Source organism: Glandiceps talaboti, chromosome 21, assembly GCF_964340395.1.
Source record: "Glandiceps talaboti chromosome 21, keGlaTala1.1, whole genome shotgun sequence".
NCBI lineage: Eukaryota > Metazoa > Hemichordata > Enteropneusta > Spengelidae > Glandiceps > Glandiceps talaboti.
This window is the reverse complement of record NC_135569.1, coordinates 13,828,226-13,851,018: the sequence shown is the minus strand read 5'-3', so window position 1 is coordinate 13,851,018 and position 22,793 is coordinate 13,828,226. Positions and strand designations below refer to the sequence as shown.

Genomic DNA, 22,793 nt, shown 5'->3' with positions numbered 1-22,793 from the left:
ACCTAGACATGTTAATGCACATTAGCGTATAGGATAAGGAGATTTTTATTTCTGAGGTACGTACTACGGTCAAGCCAACTTTTTAGTAACTTTATTCGGAAAGTTCAAAGTAGATAGCCTATCAAGATATCGTATGTATAGCTATAGTGTACCAATACCACACATCTCATTGCCTACGATCTACTTGCCATGGCAAGTACTAGTATCGTAAAATTTTACCATAAACTGTGATGTAAGAAACATTGTTTTTGTATATTTTATAAACAATATTCATGTCTTCACAATTTCGGTGAGGGTCACTTATGTACAGTATGAGAAATGTAAATGACAGTTATTTTAGGAATGAACAGATTGTACGTGTATTTTTGTCAAAATGCATTAGTATGCTAACATTATGTATTATATGTGTGTGTGACAATTATCGCCGATTACAAAGAAAATAAATAAGTAAATAAATAAATAACACTAAACAGGCACTGTACTTCTTAGTCTTTGCTACAAAACTGTAAAACAGACTTAAGTGAAACATATAGTATTTGATGTATACACCTTTATGGTTGAACGTGGCTGAGCTTGGTTTCATACGCAGATAAAATCCAAAGTGAAATATCCATTGTTTTCTAAAACATGGCATGCCTGATTTAGATTATAGTCTGGTGTACGAGACGCGATTCTGACAATCTCTCTAATGTCCCTAAACGTATATGTAGACTCATCAGCAGGACATTGTCAGAATCATAGACAGAGAAGTTTGCATCGTGTCCCGTTCTATTCTATCTGCAAGCAGGACTAGCCCGATTAGTACAAATAGAATTTGACCTGTAGTTAGAGTACATATATAATTGCCATAGTTGATTCGTAAAATTTCTTGCCTATATATGTTTTGCCTATTACAAAAATATTGGAACGGTAAGGTTATACTTAATACCAGAAGGAACTCCAACTTTGCCTTTGTGAACTCTGCATGTACATCAGGACTTTGAAATAACAGATACTGAAGTGTCGCCTCGGTGGAGAAAGGTGTCAGATCGATTAAAGCAAATAACGATTAATATCCCGGTATTTTATCAATAAAAGAATCGTACAAAAAGTGTTGTTTTTTTCTGATGAACTTACGCATAGTTTCAATATTATCTAAGAGCAACACTCTGTCTACGCAATGTGTTGGTCAAGTGTAATGGCGTACAGTAGGGATATTCAGACGTGCTATATTTTTTTTTTTGCACACTTATAAAGGAGGTTCGAAGTTCGGCTGTGGATGACACTACACTACCCTGGATGTTTGTGTTGTCAAGCCTTTTTACATGGGGTTGTTGATGTCAGTTTGCAAAAGAGTAAATTACTGTGAAATAGTTGGGCTAAATTATTGTCACGTCTGACTTTATATACTTATAGTCCTTGGTAATAGGATCGCTATACAGCTTCATATGTTGCACTTACTCACAAATTGCCTACCTGTCATGCTAGGATAGTCACGCACGGTAGACAACAATAGGTCATTGTTTGATTTCGTCGAACTTTACCGGACTAACTAGACACTGGGAAATGAAAGGGGCTTCCCCTCACCAGAAATTTGTTTACATGCATACATGTTTATATAAAATTACATACATACATACATACATACATACATACATACATACACACACACACACACACACACACATACATACATACATACATACACACATAGGTTTCCTTGCGACAAAATCGACAAAGCTTTATATATTTTCAGCAGAGCGTTTATTTAGGCGTACAGAAATTTAGCCACTACTTTCGTAGAATCGAGAGAGTGTCTTCGAGAGGGCGCTACTATTTATCGTCATTTATTCCTTGAGTATAATTATGTTTAGTTCCATAGCACTAACGCTACTCTATGCCAATCCGTCATCAGCATCCAATGCGCCTGCGTCATCTACGGTGAAGCACTAGTGGTTGTTGCAGCAGTGCGATGATCACCACTATGTATAGCAGACCCTGTCAATATAATAGTAATAAAATAAGCTTAAAACATAACCAAGAAAAAAATAGAAAATATGATAACGCTAATATTGCCGATGGAACTAAAATCAATGACAAAAGTATTGACGTTGCAGCTAGGACAACTAAAAATACACTAACGTAATCGACAAGGTATGTTCAGAGAAACTGGCTGTAGGTTGGCTCTGGTGTTTAATACTTGCTTATGAATTGTAGCTAGAGCGTGATGTATTTTACATGATGTAGAAATGGTCTAGCAAGGCACTATTTTTCATCGAGTAATCCTAATTGTGGTCTAGGGACAAATGAATGTTAAGTAAGCTTGTGAGCCGATATCGTAGTTTAGTTTTTTGTACATCAACGCCCTATATCAATTTATCTCTGGAAATACTAGTATGGGCTCCGACAACTCCGACAAGTCTTAAATTTGTGCTCATGGTCCGTTGGACATCTGTATTTCCAGATCTCAAGTCATTCGTGTTACTGTCTTCTTGCTATGCAGGGGTTACGAACTATATCCGAACAGTTAAAAATAATTAAAAATAGAAAGTTACACACTAAAACCGAAAAGTTACGAAATTCAATTACAACCAAAAATGGACACGGTTTACGTAGTGTGGTCAATTTATAAAATGTCGTCAGAACAAGTGACCGTAGCACATGTCCCCCTTCACTATCTATTATTTGAATGCCTACCTAAATTATTTATGCTGGTTACACTTTTCGGTTTTCCCGTTTCTTTTAATCCAAGTGCACGACTATCCTCTGAAATGAATGGAGAAATCATGACCAGATATAATTCATGTTATTTGATTACAATTACATTCTAGACATTATTCAGAGATCCTGTTATCAGAACGACATTTTTACTAGTGGTGGACGAAAGTTAGAGAGTACTTATTCCCATGGTCAAAAAAACTACTACCATGAAATAAAAACTACTCCCATGGTAAAAAAAATCGACTCACATGGTTTGAAAAAAATACTCCTGTGTGCTCATTAAGCTTACGTAAGAAAGCCCTTGCGAACAGATGCTTTTTGATGTCTCCTTGATCATTCACCAGTAAGTCAATATTCAAATTATCACATATAAGGCATAGCTTTAATAATTTGAAGACAAAAATCGCAAAAAATGAGATCTTATCATAAATCAATTGACCTGGCATGGGAATAATGTGAAATTAATACTTACTAAGGTCTTGCAGACTGGTGCGGCTTGAAGGCTTCTGACTTTCTTCCAATGCAACTGCAGTTGTACTTCCTATCAGGGGAAACATTCGTATATTTTTGACACCGTAATTATATACGAGAATATGAATTCTGCTTAAATACCAAAGTGATAAGTTGTTTTAATCAGTAGTGAATTTTGCCTTTTATTTCCCCATGTTTGAGTGTCATCTCAAAACTTGGAGCATTTGTGATGTCATCACCAGACGTTTCCCATAAACCCTTGCAAGAAGTCTTTACAAATAGCCAAAACCATATTAAGTACAAATGTATGGCAGGGCTTAACAAATGTACAAGATCAAAGTTGAACAATTTACCGCAGACGTTTCCCATAAACCCTTGCAAGAAGTCTTTACAAATAGCCAAAACCATATTAAGTACAAATGTATGGCAGGGCGTAACAAATGTATAAGATCAGAGTTGAACAAGTTACCGATATGCTATCTCATAACGCAATGTTATTATGTAAGTTTACAGTGATAAAAAGTCAAAAATAAGTCTGACTGGACTTTTTCATTAAGTTGATAGCAGTAATCAATACAAGTGTACTAAAGACAGAAATATGTCTGACTGGACTTTTCCTTTAAGTTGATAGCAGTAATCAAAGCAAGTGTACTAATGGTAGAGTGACTGGACTTTTACTTTAAGTTGATAGCAGTATTCAATACAAATGTACCAAAAACAGAATTAAGTCAGACTGGACTTTCCCTGAAGTTGATAGCAGTAACCAATAAAAGACCTTCCTTTAAATACAATAACTTAATATCTTGATATACTTTCTGTCCTCTAATACAAAAATGTCCATCGTTATCCCTAATTGTTCCCCCCTGGTTTAGCCTGGATTCCGACTGTGGTCTACTATTAACCACAGTCTGGTCAAACGAGTCCCGAGATGAAATTTAAAATTCGTCCACAGCCACCCACACACTCATTAACATCATATCTTTGTTAATCAATCACAGAATTCTAACCAATAACACAGTCCCTCATTAAGTTAGTGTTTATCTCAGGACTCGTTTGACCAGACTGAACAGTTGGAATCCAGACTACCACTGGTTTAATTGAGGACGGCTTTCAGTTTTATTGAATAATAAAGGAACGCACATACTATATTCAGGTCAAATAATATTTTTTACACATTATGTTTTAGTTATTCTTTTACAATCACAGCAAATTAAATCATGACACTGACATCAGAAGTGAGCATTTTATTACCTTTATTCAACAAGTCCTCTTGTGAGTCTGCGTCCAGTTTAATGAGATCACTAACAGTCGACATACAGGAAGTCGATGTGTTGACACTTGATCTGAAATATGATGACGAGAGGAATAATATAACGACTCCATTTCTATTTATCATTTTCAAAATTCTCAACGTGATAACTGAGTAATACACATTTCAAAACTCACCTCGGTCCATTATTTAAAAAGGGGTCGTTAACGGTAGTGTCAATATTGTCGCTCCCATTCCCATAATGATCTGTATTGTATCAAAAGAGAGAGATGATCTGTATTGTATCAAGAGAGAGAGAGAGAGAGAGAGAGAGAGAGAGAGAGAGAGAGAGAGAGAGAGAGAGAGAGAGAGAGAGAGAGAGAGAGAGAGAGAGAGAGGAGAGAGAGAGACAGACAGACAGACAGACAGACAGACAGACAGACAGAGACAGACAGAGACAGACACACACACACAAACTCACACACACACACACAAACAAACAAACACAGAGGCAGACACAGAGACATCGAGAGAAACAGAGACGGAGACAGAGACAGATCAGAGAGAGACAGGGACAGACAGACAGACAGACAGACAGACAGACAGACAGACAGACAGACAGACATTAAAAATAAAGAAAACTATTTTTAATTTATTTTTAAATATATTGTTACATATAAAAGCCTTTACGAGTTACTAAGACATGAACGCATTATTACTCTAAGATGCGAGCCAGCATGTCGCCAATTATTGTTTAACTATTAAGTGACAGATCGTCTAGAACCTTATTTTCATCTGAGATATAAGAATATCAATTGAGAGGATAATATTTATTTTCCTTCTGCCTTTTCCACCAAGGTAAGTCCAGAATACATGTACATGCATAATGGAGAATATGAAATGAGTATTGTGATGACTTACATGGGCAATTATATTGACCACGTTCACCTTCATTATGATTAGGTGATCTCTTTATACGAACTATGGCAACAATTACCACAACCGTTATACAGAATATCATAACCACTGTGATGATAACGATGTGCTTTCCCTCTAATGTCAATCCATCGCTTCCACCATCTGCACGGTGTTCACCACCACCCAGTGGGCCCACAGGACTGATTTCCTCACCGCCATCATCATCATTATCCACTAAAGCCTTGCTTTCCTCATCAGTCAAGGAAACAGGTTCTGTTATAGTGTAAAAGGGATAACAATCAAGGTGATTTTAAGTCGAAGGTCAAGAGAGGTAACCAGTCAAAAGAAGCAATCATATTGTTGTATTTTCTTAAATATCCATTCAATCTGTCAACCCAAAAGGCTTACAGGCTTACCTATTAAACACCGTTATCTTTCACTCTTCCCTCCCTCTCTTGAAAACACACACAGACACAGACCCCCCCCACATATATATATATATATATATATATATATATATATATATATATATATATATATATATATATATATATATATATATATATATATATATATATATATATATATATATATATATATATTTGTCAAGAAACTCAACAGAACTAAGTAAGTATGTATGGTTTCTTAAGGATAAAGAAATTGATTACAACATCACGTGGAAAATTATCGCGCGCGCGACCATACAATATGACCAGTCAGAGATGTAATCTCTGCATAACTGAAAAGTACATTATAATTTGCCAACCTCATCGCTGCACTCTAAACAAACGGAATGAACTTGTGTCGTCGTGTAGGCATAGACATAAATCATTATTGCAGAACAATTAACTATGCAAATGCGCTATGTTAATAGGTAAATATTCCCTGTTAGGAACATTAGAATAATAGAATTTAACGGTAAGGAAACGCAGATACTATATTCCATTCTACCCCATGATGAGTGAGGAATACACGCCTCACGAAACAGTTCTGTAGGGTCAATAACATGTAATTTTGTTCATATTTTCAAAACCTGTATATATATATATATATATATATATATATATATACATATATATATATATATATATATATATATATATATATATATATATATATATATATATATATATCCCCATATTCTTAGGGTGTGACATCAAAGTACACTAATATGAAATCCATACTTTTCAATTACTATACTTTGATGTCACACCCGTGGCATACGGGATCATAAATATCATAAAGAGTTAAAGTAAAAAGAAACTTACTAAAGGTACCAATGCCTTTGTCTTTATGTGATACGATGTTCACGTGTGCGTACGGTTCTTGCGATGTTATAGCATCATGAATCAGTCCAGTTGTCTTGCCGTACCTTAAGCTTGTTCTTGTAGGATGTACAAATCTAAATAGAATCCATGCCACCAATGCTCTATATTACTATGTGACTATTAGAACAATTGAATTGACATATACTAAGACACACATCTGTACAGATAATAGGCAAAATCAACAAATATATATATATATATATATATATATATATATATATATATATATATATATATATATATATATATATATATATATATATATATATATATATATAAAATTCAAATGGTTCTATTCGGGCTGAACGACTTACCATATTACTTGCGCACCCACATTAATGATAATAATAACAACAATGTTGGTTTATTTAGTGCTTTTCCACCCTGAGCTTAAAGCGACTTACAATTGATAACCCTGGCACGAATCTATAGCGGCACAACGACCCTTTATACTTCCTCAACTCCCTGGGAAGCATACACCGCAGCCTCAATAAGAACATGCGAATAAAGCATTCACATTGCAACATCTATCCTACCAGGACCATAATTATACAGCTGGGTCGATATGGGGCACAGTCGTGGTTCATATCTTGCCCAAGGACTGTAGCGAGGGGCTCGAACCTGCAGATTCCAAGTCGGCCACTACAACCATTCGACCATCATGACTGTGTACAATATAGGTCCAGGGTCAGTGCATACTCTAGAAATATTCCCGTCGCCTCGACTATTCCTTTTCCAAAATGTCAACTTTAACCCTGCAATGTTACTAAATGATAAACTCTATTTGTTTACAGTCTCAGATTACATTGTATATCGTTTAAAAAAAATTATTCGCATTAGGAAAACATGAATTTAAAGTTCAAGGTGTTGCCTCGGATCTGAGTTATTTATAAACGACACAAACTATAACCCACCTGGTGGTGTGACTCTCGTGACGTTGACGTATGCAACCACCTTCTGGCGATTTGGTATAACCTTGCTGACATGAACACTTGAAGTCGTTGGTCAAAGTTCCCTCCCTGTCTGTCAACTGGTTAGCACGACATCTGTGATGCTGCAAACAATAGGCTAATAAATTTGGGTGTGCCGTATACGTATGTGGGTCACATACCTTGCATACCGTGCTGGCTGGGTCGTTGACATTACACAGGTTGACCATGTGTGTCCCTGTCATAAACAATAACCACAGACAAGTAAGAAGATATATTATAAACAAAAATCAGATTGAAATTATACATACATGCATGCATGAATGCATGCATACATACATACATACATACATACATACATACATACATACATACATACACACACACACACACACACACACACACATACATACATACATACATACATACATACATACATACATACATACATACATACATACATACATACATACATACAATATCGTCAATTTTCAATATGCATTTTTTGCTATGATATTACATGTAAGTACAACCAATACAGGTCCTCAAATATAATGCATTGACCCGACATTTAACGTACCTGAGGAACAACTATCACAACACCTTCCTTCGAACATCGTCTGAGAATAATCGTTTGCCGGTCCAGTTTTACATGCAGCTCGATCCGTTGATGTCGGGGTGGCATTAACATGACACAAAACAGCAAGTATCTGAAAGAAAATTTCTCACTTGAAATTTTGTCCGGCAGTGCGACTGTCAATGGTAGTAAGGTATGTACGTTGATACAAATCAACTTTGCATACACGCGAATATTACGGAACAATATAATTAATAAATCGTGACGCTCAAACGGTTACAAGTTTTGAATTTGCAAGTTGTTGGTTCGATCAAGCCGCAGCCTCTGTTGTTTGTTTCTGACAGACTAAAGTCCTTTGGTGAGCTATGGACCACCGTACGACTTTGTTCCTGTCAAACCACGGCAGCTGTACAACTACGTCCCCACTGTACAACTAGGGAGCTGGTAGGATAGCGGTTGTTTTCTGAATGATTTAACCGTATACGTTTAAAGAGGCTGCAATGACTGTACGCTCCCCATAGAGTTGGGAGAAGTATAAAGGGCCATTGTGCCATTATAGGTATGTGTCAGGGTAATGATTGGAAAGCGCTTACAGCACAGTCGAATATACAAAAATGTATTTTAAAACGCCTAACATTAAAAAGTATCATTACGTTTATAATTACGTTTTACAATTAAATCACGGATCAACACAAGGTATAAGTGTTCGTAGTCACCAGGTCTTCAAGTATGTAATTTTAAAAAATGTACATTGCAAAGAAGAAACTTGGACAGTTAATATTTATAAAATTTTCAAGTTCAACTATTTTCATAATCGATGTCCATGCTTGGGCTTCGCTCCAACAGTTAAAATTGGGTGTGTATACTATACTGTATTATTTACCATACAAAGTGACTGTTGGTCGAACTGTCGGAAGGTACATTCCAAATTTACGTTTAATCAACCTCTCAAACCCGAACGGAAGTCGCCCAAGTGATCGGCTGATCGTGAGTCATTGTTACGATGGCGTCAACTTATATTATGCGTGACGCAGTTAAATTAATGAGAGAATAATCCATTTTAAGTTGTTTGTTCCTTTTATCTCCCAAACTTGTATTAAAGTAACGGTTGTGCAAAAATTGTCTTCCTTAGCAAAGCACGATTTGGTGTTACTTACCAGAATTAAGAGTATCAAATTTTCTTCTTTCCATTTTCCGTTCGTAACGTTGGGGTCCGTCATCTTGTGGAATCGTTTTCTTGAATTTATGATTTGAGAGATACTTTGTACATTAAATGAAATAAATCCATACTTATTTCCCCCAAAATCTAGCTCAGATTTCGCATTCTTTACCACCGCAAATGTAAGTCACTGAAAAAATTTGATTTATGAATCGGAATTATCGCCATGAGTTGTGCCCAGGTGGACACAAAACATGACAATGGGGTATATAGCTTTACCCTATTACCATAATACCACTCACGTGACACCACCTTGAAGTATAAGTAACCGGGTCATAATAGTCGTTGACTCGCTAAACTGTTGTATTTTCCATAGACCATACGAAAAAAATGATTTATTTTGTATCGCATAACTTACTCAATTTTTATTTTTTGAAGGAAAAACCGATTCCAGAAGCTTCTATTGTTTGATGGTACGGTGTCAGTGACACTAATAAAAGAACAGGGAGGGGGGGGGGGGGGCTACCTGCCATCTCAGGCCAGTAAACCACGTGCACCGTGCATTCCAACACGTATCATATATAGAGCATGGCTATAATAGGTGAGCGTGCGAGACAGTACAGTACAGTATAATACAATACAGGTCAGTACATTCTTTATTCACATTCTTGTGGTCATTTGTGGTCATATTAAAGCGACAATTGAAATGGAATAAATTACACGTACATAAAACAATTGTACTGAAATTTGTGTTTTGCTAAAGATATTCCAGTTCATCTAGAGTGATATAGTGTAAGTATGCGTCAAAAGAGGGTTTTATAAATATCCTCCGAATCAGTCCCAATTTTATTTTGTAAAAGATACTCTGAAATTTTCTGGTTAATTCTTATTTTCTCCAGTTGGGGTCAACATCGGCCAATAAAAAATGTTTAGGCACATGGTTATATTATGGAATCCTACATCTGTGATGCATGCATATATGCTTGTTTTGTTTGTTTGTTTGCTGTTTGTTTGTATTAAATATAATATAATACGTCTGTTTCTACTTTTGAGTGCATAACACAGCCTCTGTCCCGAGTATTTTGACTCATATTTTAAGTACGTTCACAGCTGTCATAATTATAGAACCAGGTCCAGCAAAAACAACGACCTGTTTAATAGTACCTCGACCTAGAGTTGAACTTTTTAAAGCGAAGTTTTCCTGGTGCAAATATTTGGAATACCTCACCAGTGGAAGTGAGAAACAGAACATTGTTGTCTTCCTTCAGACGTGGCTGTCACCAATATTTTATGACAAATTAAAATTTTAGACACTTTTGCCGTTTATTGTATGTCCTTATTGTATAGTTTGTATTTGTCTCTTTTGCTTTTGTACTTTTTATATATAGAGGGCCCCCGGAAAGATTGGCATTGGCCAACTGGGCTACCCTCTTTAAATAAAGTTTAACAAACAAACAAACAGACAGACAGCCAGACAGACAGACAGACAGACAGACAGACAGACAGACAGACAGACAGAGACAGACAGACAGACAGACAGACAGACAGACAGACAGACAGACAGACAGACAGACAAATAAATAAATAAATAAATAAATAAATAAAAAAATAAATAAAATAAATAAATAAAAAAATAAATTAAATAAATAAATAAATAAATAAATAAATAAATAAATAAATAAATAAATAACTCGTCCCATTTGAACTCGCCCCTTTTTCAACTCGCCCCAATATAACTTGTCCCATTTTCAACTCACCCCAGGCCCAATTTCAACTCTTCCCACTTTTTCAAAAGTCACATAGGAAGGCAATGTGCAGATCTTTGCAATATGATTTACGTGTGCAAGTATTTTAGTTATAAAAGACGTGAGGATACTATGACGAAAAAACACCATACATCTAATATACTTACTTTTCAGTTTGGTTTGTCTCTCTCTAGTTTTTGGTAGGAATAACAGATACTGCAAAATATAACAAACAATCAGCTCAGAAATCCGAGGCACTGGGACTTGAATTGGGACGAGTTAAAATTGGGACGAAATGAAATGATCCAACATGTCAACACCTTGTTGCTCGATACTTCACATACACCAAACAATGGCATCATTAAAATGCAATGAAATTCAATTTTTCATAGTAACCTTGTTTTCTCGCATTCTAGCTTCTCCACTCTACACTGGAAAATTTAATTTAATTTTATTCTTGTTTCAGTTATGTACAGGATCTTTTAATACAACTTTGTTTGATATGGCCAAATAAAAAAAGTTGTTTGGTTCGGTTACCCGACCCCACCTAGTTTTTACGCCGACCCTAAACTTTTTTTACGTATTCTAGAAAATGATAACAAAATCGCGAAGTCTCGCAAGAAATAGTTGGTGCGGAAACTGACATCAACTTAAAAATATAAAAAATATAAAACTATTCTTCCAGTCTGTAATGGCTGTACATCTTAAATAAACAACACACACCATTTGGAAAACAATGGAAAACCTGAACTAGACACTTACACATGCATGAAAAAAGAAATATAACCAACCCCACCTATTTTAAAATTGAATGTACTACTACTAGTCGGAAGCACTGACACACAATTTTTATGCCTATTGTTGAATGTTCACGATCATTGCAACAATGACGAAAATGCTATCAAATAACATTAACTATTTGAACATTAACTCTGGATATATCCGCTTCGATAACTCCGAAACATGCTGGAGTCATTGAAGTACATATACTCAGAGTTATTTGTACCATGGCGGTATATCCATGTTTGAACATACACGTTTGAAAAAGCCGCTATTTGTCACGTAGTCTCGTAATGTAATCTCGCTAACCAGTGAACGATCGCGAGATCTTATTAGCATTTCATGACATACTTTATTTTTAGTACGCTTCTTCGAATAAAAGACTTTTTGTTTATCATTAGGAGATTAGATCTACAGATATTCATAGATTTCGGTATAGCGATATTTCATATATATTAAATGAAATAATACACTCGTAGAAAAGTCATAAAATGAATTCAAACTATCACAAATTTTCTTGTAAAAAAAATATTCGTGCAACAGATTGAAAATAAAAGAATCGAATCAGTCTCGTCGTAAGTCAATATACTATGGATGAAGCAAGTTCACCAGTCGAAGGCAAAAGAAATTACGGCACGACATCGCAAGTGGAGGGCATCGAGTCAGGGGCGAGCACAGAGAGTAAAATGCCAGAAAGCAAAATTACGATGTATTCAGAGAGTGCGTACAGAGTCGACAATGAGAAACACCGTTACCCATTCAGCATAGTTTGGACTCCGATCCCTCTGCTAACGTAAGTTTTCTGGTTTCCGTGTTTGTCAACACACTCCGTCCATGTTGTTATGTTTATGTGTGTCTCCTTGACTGTGTGAATGTTTGCAGCGATTTTGGCGGCGATTTGAGAGATGAGGTGAATCTACCAAAACAGAGAGACTTGGAGATCAAATTTTAATGGTGTAGAAACGGTAAAAACGGTGAAATTTACTGATGACAAATCCGAGTGAGTCATTTCGGCAGAAGCAACATTGTCGTGATGAGTATGGTTTGAGAGAGGTTGCATTTAGCTGTACTTGTTGGTGTAGAAGATATTTTATGCTTACAGACAGAACGTACAGCATTTTCACTAGAGGTATATGTATTTTAGTGTGTATTAAACTTCCAATAATACCATAGGGCAAAATATATGTATATGAAATTGGTCTTATTAAATTTACAAATTATAATTTTTTTTTTGAGGTATTTCCTATCATAATACACCAAATGTTGTCACACATTTTATAAAACTAAAGAGGAAAGGTCTTTCCACTAGAATTGTAGTCATGATGTGTGGTGAATGGTTAGAGTGGCCGGCTTGGAATCTGCGGGCTGCAGATTTGATCCAGCCTCATCATTGCTACCTCAGATCACGATAGAAAAGACTTGAAACGCCTATTGTATTAGGTGTGATTGGGGCTCTTAATCCCTCTCCCTACTGTCAAGCTGGTGACGGATCAACACATCCCATTTCAACTCGTCCAATTTTCAACTCGCCCCATTTTCAATTTACTTGTGCATACATGTATATGAAATCGAAGCTAGTAGTACTCAGTTTGGAGGGTCTGTGGTATCTTGTATTCCACTAATGAAGTACCACTTGCGCTGTGAACACATACTACAATACTTTAAAGTTGCGTTAACTACATGTAGGTGGGAGAGGAGACACGTCTCCAAAACCCGTATGCACAGAAGTCATAAGCGTGTCAGTCACTAATATTCTCCCTGGTTATTATCATTGTTATTTTTTATTTGGGTTGTAAACATTAAGTCCTAATGTGAAAAGTGATATTCCATGACTGAGGAAAGTTGTTGTGCTAGTATAAGTTCTAGATCTAGAAAACACTTAGCCAAAACCCACACCACTTTCTGCCAAGAAATGTTACATTTGCTATGCTTCAAACGGCCAAGTAGATAAAATCATTTAAATTTTTCGGTCCCCGTACCTCAAGGCCATATATCATTTAGATTTATAATCGTTAACTAGTGTTGTTGGGGCGAGTTGAAAATAGGACGAGTTGAAAATGGGGCGAGTTGAAATGGGATGAGTTGAAATTGGGACAAAGTAAATCACAGTCGTCAAGCTTACCCTTCAAGCATGCTTTTGTTTTAAACTTGCTACAGTATTTGTTTGAAAGTCCTTGGGTAGATTTGAACCATGATTGTGTCCCAGTCAACCCAGGGGATCTGGGAGGATACGAGTTGCTAAATTGTATGTGAAGCCTTTAATACTGAGGCTGCAATGGGTTGTATACTCTCCAGGGAGTTGAGGAAGTAAACAAGTCGTTGTGCCACTATACATGTAGATTGTATGTACAATGTGGGTAATAATTGTAAAGGCTTTGAGCTCAGAGTGGGAAAGTGCTATACAAAAATCAAAATTGTTATGTACATGTACATTATGATGAAGTCATGATGTACATTGTTCAGGTCATACATGTACTGGTATGAATTGGATGGGTGGAGGAGGTGTAAATTTGAAGTAACGATCTGACCTGTCAGGCCAAATGTTGTGTTAGTATGGGTCATACATGTACATTATGATTGTTGTTTGTTTGTTGCCTCATGTCCGAGAAGTAAAGTATTTGAGAGGGACTGTGTCTTCTAATGAGACTGCATGTTTTATTGTCTACAACAGTGGATGGTCTGGCATGAATAGTTTCTGTAGATAAAGTAATCTGGTTTGTGATACATCTCAGTGTTAAAAAACATCAATATACGAATGCCCATCCCAAGATCCAAGCAACAGATCAGTAATTTGATTGATTGTTATTCAAATAAGAGTTCCCTTCAAAGTATATTAAAACATCCATTATCAGTATCAGCACTAAGTGGCATACATGTACAGTAATGATGACAAAGCACAAACTACATGTAGCCGCAAACATAAATGATTCATTTTGTGTAATCAAACACAATTTACTATAATTATAGGAAATTATTATATGTAACTATATTGTATACACTATACACACATACCACATCACAGAGGACAAGTTTCAAGTGCAGAGTACATGTAACTAATTTGTGTCTGTATTCTTGTACATTTTATTCAACATTTTATGTACTTTAACAAATATTTCGCATGCAAAGTACAAATATCATTCTTGGTATACATGTATGCTAACAAATACTGACAAACACTCTCTTCAGCTGGTGTATGCTACCAAATATGCATTACACGAAGTGCATACAAATATTTTGTCGATATGCTAAAGATATTTCACACATAAATTGCACAAATACATTTTTACTTTCTCCACATTCTAATAATGTTAACAATATTTCACAGTACACAAATTGCACAAATACATTTTTACTTTTTCTACATAATGTTAACAATATTTCACACACAGATTATACAAATATTTTCTCCAGATGCTAATGCTAACAATATTTAAAAACACAAATTGTACATTACAAATACATTCTCCATGTGATATGCTAACAAATATTTCATAAACAACAAAGTATGTATATATACTTTCTTCAACCAATGTGTGCTTACCAGTTTTTCTCACATAAAGTACAAATACATTGTATATCATCTTTATTATCTCATAGTTCAATGATATTATTGTTAAAATATGGAACCATATACTCAGATTGTTCTACACCACGAAATCTCATGCCTGTGTCATGACAATTGTGTTGCCCTCACTGGTGTTCTGTTCAAAATATGAGTCAAAACATTCGCAATTGCCATTACTTTCGCCCTATTTTTCTTGGATATTACTGGTATGTTATTCTCCAATATTTTTCTTCATGCAGCTGGAAAATACTCATGACCTAAGGATTGTTACTACTCTACTAGCTACTTGTTGTGACAAAGGGCCTGTAGGTATTAAAAGAGTATTTTCTTTGGCTGAGTGAAGAAGCATATTGGAGAATAACATCTAATTGCTCTTTTCAACATTTCACAGATGGTTGTTTCCTTTCATTGGTCACATGGGGATCTGTATGTCGTCAGGAGTCATACGAGATTTTGCAGGGCCTTATTACGTGTCGGTAAGTTAAATAAAACCAGTTTTGAATTCAGATTTCGATTTCGAAAATATTATGTGTCAGTAAATCAATGAAATCAGCTTTAAATTCGGATTCAGATTTAGAGAAGGTCATGTGTTGGTAAATCAATGAAATCATCTTTGATTTCAAATTCAGATTTAGGTCATGTGTTTGTAAATCAATGAAATCAATTTTGATTTCAGATTCAGATTTAGAGAAGGTCATGTGTTGGTAAATCAATGAAATCAGCTTTGAATTCAGATTTAGACAAGGCCTTATTATATGTTTGTAAGTTACTGAAACCAGATTTGGATTCAGATTCAGATTTAGACAAAGTCTAATATGTTTTGTCATGCAAATTGGCCTCAGAATCAGATTCATTTGGCTTTAAACAAGGCGTACATGTAATATGTGTTGGTAAGTCAAGATATCGGCCTTAGAATCAGATTCAGATTTAGCCCAGGCTAATATGTGTTGGTAAGTCAGTGAAATCAATATGTGAATCAGATTCAAAATTAGCCTATGACACTATTGACAGTGCGAGTCTCATTGTTCAGCAGCTTATTTTCAGGGCAACAATGCCTCAGTGTTAGACCGCGATATGGAGATGAAAAAACTAAATATACAAAGTTTGTTTTCAAGACAGAAAGTACAATATACTATAGTCACGTATCAACAATGGTACAACTAATCCTGCATAAAGCAATACAGTAAGGTCATACTATGGTACAATGACATGGTTCTTATATATAATAACAACTTGTTTCCTTTATTGTTTTCTATACAGGAGGACTGCATGGGATTTGGTAACCCTACAAGATATTTACAATTACGAGCCAGCAATGCTAGGAAAGAAAACTGGGATATTGCAGTGTCTTCAGCATCAGAAGAATACAAACACAGAATGGTAGGTAACAGAACATTTTACACGTATCTCAAACCTTTAAATACTTGTATATTTTTGTTCTGTTGTTTATTATTTGTTTGCTCTGTATTTGGATAGTAATGAAATAAAACAATATTTTGGTTATCAGATGAATAAAAAAATGTCATGGTTTGGCTACTAGGAGTACTGTTTACTTGCCATTTGGTGCCAGAAGTGAGGCAGAATAGTTGAGTATTGTTGCATAAAGAGAGCAAATACGAAGCTACCATTTTCTGTGTTGTTCCCACTATACTATGTTTTAGCAACTACCATTTAAGGGGAAGATGCATAAATTTTAAATCAATATTTTGACAATTTTTGCAATTATATGCTCTTTTGCCCAACTAAATATTTCTTGTCTATGAAAACATAGCTAACTACTAACTGTAATGTTCCTGGCTGTAAGGGACGATAACACAATGTCACACAAGCTCAACAAATGAATATCGTTCATTTAGGTCAAAACCTCCTCCCCTCCCCTTAATCAAATGTTCACAAGTGCGACATCAAACGTCCATATATGTAAACTATGATGAAAACTATAGCGGTCACGATCGATGTAATGTAGAAACATGATTGTAAACACATTAAAATACTACCAGAAACACAGCACCATATCTCACATTTGAAGTAAATGTTTACCAACTTATCAACATCTCAGTAGTAAATACAACAACTGTTATCATTGAAGGTGTGAAAGCTTTCCGTTAAAATTTCGTTAGAAGTGCGAAAATGACGTTCAACAATTGCATTGATGCCAGACCCCCTTCCCCCCTAAATGAATGAAGTTCGCTTATTGAGCTTGTGTGACATTGTGTGATCGTCCCTAAGGCAGCCTTGATTTGTTCACAGTTTCATGCATTGCCATAACATATGATCAGCAGCCATTACACAAAATTTAGCTCTCACTTTGTCAAATTTGGGGTGCTTTCTTGTGATTCCTATCTCTGAAAATGGTCGATACTTTGGTAATTGGAATATAGTGTACAGGTATTAAAAAGGTTATTACACACAAGTATTTCAAGTTTTTAGCATTGATCTGCCCTGGTCGACAATTGTCATCAGAATGACAAATGCCTTGGTTTACAGTTGTTGACCTCTAGGTGGCGGTATGATCAATCAATTAAATTTTACATGGCGATGTTAGGTAGTTTGATCTTGGATTGATTTGTTAATTGCATGTTAAATTTGGAAATCATTATTGTAATTTCATTTCAAGTTTTTCTCACAATATTTTTATTTTTATTTCAGCATAACCTTTGTTGTGATAATTGTCATTCACACGTTGCCATGGCATTGAACATGATGGAATATAATGGCACTCATTCATGGAATATGTTTAAATTATGTTTCTGGGTTTTTTTCAAAGCAAAATATGTCAGGTACGTAATAATATACATGTACTTTTTAATCCAAATACAATTTTGCAAATTGAGGTGTAGCCACCATTTGTGCACTGTCCTAGTGTTGAACCAGGAGGAAACTGGAATACCCAGGGAAACCTGCAATGTTTGATTAGGTCAAAACTTCTTTATATACAGATCTGGTTGATTTTTAATCACACCCAGCTGGTGATGAGTTTGAACCAAGACTGCAGTGTTATAAGAGGCACTTAGGCTAACTGGTTGGCCACTGACAACCCACATCATCTTCAAGGAACTAATGAGTGTTACTAGTATTTTGTGTCATCAGTGACTATGTAAAAAAACATCTCTGGCTGGCTGGCTGGCTGGCTGGCTGTCTGTCAGTTTGTCTGTCATCTCTGGCTAGCTGTCTGTCTGGCTGTCGCTCTTTCTGTCTTTATCTGTTTTTTTGTCTGTCTCTCTGTCTGTCTGTCTCTCTCTCTGTCTCTGGCTGTCTGTCTGTCTCTCTATGACTGGCTGTCTGTCTTGCTGTTAGTTTGTTTCACTTTGCCTTTGATCATGTGATTCTCAACTTTATGGTTGTCAGTGGCCAGGTAGTTAGTATTTGCCTCTTACCACTGCAGTCCAGGTTTCAGCCCACCCAGTACTGGTTGGGTTTGATTGAATTAACCCTTTAATCATAAGTGTACATGTATATGAATATAGACTTAAAAACCTTAAAAATACAGTGTCAGCATTTAAAGTGTTAACCAAGTCTGTCTGTTAGGAGGATGTTGTTTTGTTTGACTTGACCAAATAATACAGGTTTTCCTGAAGTATAGCACTTTCCTCTACTTACTAGTAGAATGCTAGGGTACTGCACATTAGCAACCATATTTATTTTAAGTTAATATTTTGCTAATTTACTAATCCTAATTTCTCCTTCCTTTCTATTTGACAGTTTTGCTGGAGTTCTCAAGCAGTGGGTTCCATTTCTTATTTTACTGTCCATCATAATCTGTCTAGCAGTGTTACTGTAAGAATACGCAACATGTGTATATATTGGAATGGACTACACCAATGCAATACTAAAATATTACAAGCCAAATTATTTATTCATTACAATGTAGACAGAATGCCTTGAACTTGTAAACTGTTTGTGTTCCTGTCACACTAGGCAGGCAACTACATTTCGTAGTTTCACTGTGTATTTCATTATCATGCTGTATGAGAATATGAACAGTGTATGTTAGGCATATGCTAAAACCTGGGCCAGTTATTTTACTTTTTTCAAGCACCCTGCAGCCTAGCCTAATGGCCAAACCCAAGAGCTCAGCCCAATGGCCCAGCCCAAGAACTTAACCCTATGATCAAGTCCAAGAGCCCAGCCCAATGGCCCAGGTTTTAGTATATGTCTACAGATGTATATGTTTCAGTATTTTACATGTTTGAGATATACCAATCATTATTGTAGACTAAACATCTAAGGTTGTTATTAAATTATGACAACCTGTAACTAGTCTCCTACTATTCAAGTCATTTGGAAAAAAATATGACCTTGCCATTTTGATAATTTTAAGTAGATTACATCCTTGTTGTCGTAAAAAGTTGTCTCCAATTTATATAGAGGCATTATTTCTTTGATTCTAGTCAAAAATCAAGTTGAGGTACGACAAAAAGTTACAGCGGAACAAGAATTTTTGTCAAATAATTTTGATGATTTTAAGTAAATTTTATCCATGTTGTCCTAAAAAGTTTATATAATTTATATATAGGCATTATTTCTTTGAAATAGTCAAAAATCAAATTGAGATACGACAAATAGTTACAGAAAAACAAGAATTTTTGTTAAATAATTTTGGCAGGAAAGTAACAAAATTTTATCATCAGTTCATAGATAAATATTATTGCTATAATTCCAGTCTAAAATAAAATACAGATGTGTAAAACATTTACAGATATACAAGACTTTTTCACAAATAATTTTAGTGGGAAAATATTTGTTAAGATTCTTACACCGGGACAAATGTTGGATGAATGGAAAGGATGAAGCATATTAATCATTCCTGCTTCCTGATGATCTTTAGCCTACAGTCATAGTGATATTGATATTAGTACAATATTTGATAATATCCATCAGATTGTTTTAAGTTTTTTTGTACAAATTTTTTCCAAATATGATATATTTTAAAAGAAGTAACACAGGTTGTGTTGTTGCGTCTATAATGTTGAGCTGTGCATTACATACCTAATGAAGCAAGTGTCATTGTGACATACTCTTGGTACTGCATGAATGCTTGCAGTGTTCCCTGTGGCTGTAATAAGGGACTTTACATCTCATTGCAAATCTCACGGGATATGCAAATATGCCTAGCAGCAATGTTGTCAACCATGATTGTGGTCAAGCTTTTGCCATGGCCATGTACGATGATGTTGAAATAGTGTTGCCAAGCATTTGACACTTTCAGCTTGATCACCCTCACGTTTGCTTGCAATGAATGCACTGGCTCATGCGGGATCTCGTGAGATCTGCCACGAGACAAAAAACAGCTTATTTCACTAGTGAAGTGAATGAAAATGTTGCAGAAGACATCACAAGTATGAAACATCAGAATTTATCAATAACAAAATTGAATCATAGATCAGTTTCTCCAAGTTAGGTACACATATAACACAACAATTTCACTCTGTTATGACAAATAAGTTCAATGTTTTACAATAAGTGGTGAAAAGGCAGCTATTTTAAGACAGGTATAGACATGTTTTCAAACCATTTTTTTGCAACAATAGTTCATTAAAGGGGCACAAGCTGAGTATAAAAACTTTCGGGTGTAAAATTTGCTGTATATTTCAAAGGCACTCGCAGTATTCTACATACTGAAGCATACTTAACGACCACTTACAGATAACTGGACTCAACTGGTTTTAAGATGTAATCTATAAATCATCTGATCACATAATTTATTATACATAATACAAAAATATTGAGGACATCCTTACTATGCAATTAACAGTTCTGACAATGCCAGAAGACAATCATAATGTTATAGAAGGTATGCATCGATATTAACATTATACTAGAATAGTGTAATTGAGGTTTTGTGTAAATATTACCACTTGAGTGAAAAGCTCATAACCTCAGCTTGTGCCACTTTAATAATTTGTGAAATAGCCCTGGTAAAATACATAGTCAATTTTTGACAACATATATTTTGAACAAAGACAAACATGTACAATGTTGGTGCATGAATGTCTAATGATGCACCAGGATACAAACATTTTATTTAGAAAAGCAGAGTTTTAATGACTATTTAGTTTCAATGACTAGATTCATCATTGTGTTGACTTGCCTTACGACGAAATTCTTTCAATTGTAGCTCTAAGCCTGTCAAGCTGTGCTAAAACTAATTACTAACAGTGAGTTTCTCTATTGATCACAGTGTAATCTTTCACTCCCTGATGTTTAATTGTAAACAAATTGTTGGTTTTACCTACTTACTGCCCTTAAGAAAAACACTGATATAAGGACTGCAGTATGAAAATCCATAATTTTGTCAAATTTAGAGTTCATTTTAGATTATTCTGTAAATTAGTCAATCATAAAACACTGGAAGGTGTTACCTTGAAAATTGAATATAATAATTTTGTGTGATATCATGCATTTTTGAAGGTGATATTAGAAAGTGTTAATAAAAAAAGAAGAAAAAATTAAGTAAACTTTGTAATTTGTTTGTTTTTTAGTGTAAAAATAAGTACATTGTATTTATGTTCACATAGTTGCACACATTATTTGTAAATATATTGACACCAATTGAGATGTAGACTCCAAAGAGATTTTTTGTTACTATCACTCCTGTGAATCCTTTGCTAAATGAGTGATTTAAGGTGAATAGCTCTCCAGAAAATTAGGAACTGTGTTCTGTAGAGTCCTTCATGATTTTACATTACTTATAATATATCGTGCATGATTGCTGAGAAAAACTAGAGTTGAGACTTGTTCCTCATTCATTATAGGTTAATGCAACATTTATTTTCTGCTATTACATATGCTAGTAGTCTGATGACTCTGATGAAATAGCGTATGCAAATGGCAATGACCTACACTGAACAATGAATGAGGGACAAGCTTCCATTCTGTTTCTTGGCAATCAAATATAATTAATATAAATGATGAAAAATCATAAAGTTTACAAAAAAATGGCTTTATTTCTTGGTGTGGCATTCCCATGACAACAAAGCTTTCCATCTTTAATACTATTCTCAAGATGCTCCATTTACTTGTTTAATACTTTGTATTCTGAGAAGGAAACTTGTGTTGTGAAGATCGATGTGCTTTAATTTTAGAAAAGATGTTAGATCTTACATAGATAAAGAAATGCCAGGCATATTTGTAAATTTACTATATATTGGGACAATAAAATAAACTGCTGTAATTTTGAGTCACTGTCTAGTTATATCTATTTGAATATGTCCTACTGGCTTTGAAGGATATGGATGACATGATATACATGTTTGTGCAGCACAAACTATATACCCAAGCCACATACAGCCTATCTCACCATAGAGGGCGTCCTTCTATACATCACCAGAATGCTCCTCTTTCGGAATTCAAACCTCTCATTGGCAAAACT

At 35.2% G+C, this 22,793-nt stretch overlaps 2 protein-coding genes across 4 annotated transcripts; one reads left to right on the top strand and one right to left on the bottom strand.

Annotated features, from left to right (window-relative positions):
* Positions 1–1,737: 1,737 nt before the first annotated feature.
* Positions 1,738–9,689, bottom strand: LOC144451332 (uncharacterized). 3 transcript variants are annotated; one of them, XM_078142141.1, is made up of 10 exons: positions 9,330–9,689; positions 8,176–8,305; positions 7,581–7,833; positions 6,607–6,740; positions 5,342–5,611; positions 4,618–4,687; positions 4,423–4,514; positions 3,173–3,241; positions 2,677–2,745; positions 1,738–1,977 (listed from the first exon to the last, which is right to left on the bottom strand). In XM_078142141.1, exons 1-10 carry the CDS (start codon positions 9,390–9,392, stop codon positions 1,916–1,918), a joined length of 1,212 nt encoding a protein of 403 aa, XP_077998267.1. In that variant the 5' UTR covers positions 9,393–9,689; the 3' UTR covers positions 1,738–1,915. The 3 variants fall into 3 exon arrangements, with proteins under 3 accessions (XP_077998267.1, XP_077998268.1, XP_077998269.1); XM_078142142.1 differs by lacking the exon at positions 9,330–9,689 and adding an exon at positions 9,056–9,116; XM_078142143.1 differs by lacking the exon at positions 9,330–9,689 and adding an exon at positions 8,838–9,012.
* A 2,751-nt stretch (positions 9,690–12,440) lies between these two features.
* Positions 12,441–22,582, top strand: LOC144451333 (transmembrane protein 222-like). The gene is made up of 5 exons (XM_078142144.1): positions 12,441–12,649; positions 15,813–15,897; positions 16,682–16,801; positions 18,071–18,201; positions 19,124–22,582. Exons 1-5 carry the CDS (start codon positions 12,447–12,449, stop codon positions 19,200–19,202), a joined length of 618 nt encoding a protein of 205 aa, XP_077998270.1. The 5' UTR covers positions 12,441–12,446; the 3' UTR covers positions 19,203–22,582.
* The last annotated feature ends 211 nt before the right edge of the window (positions 22,583–22,793 follow it).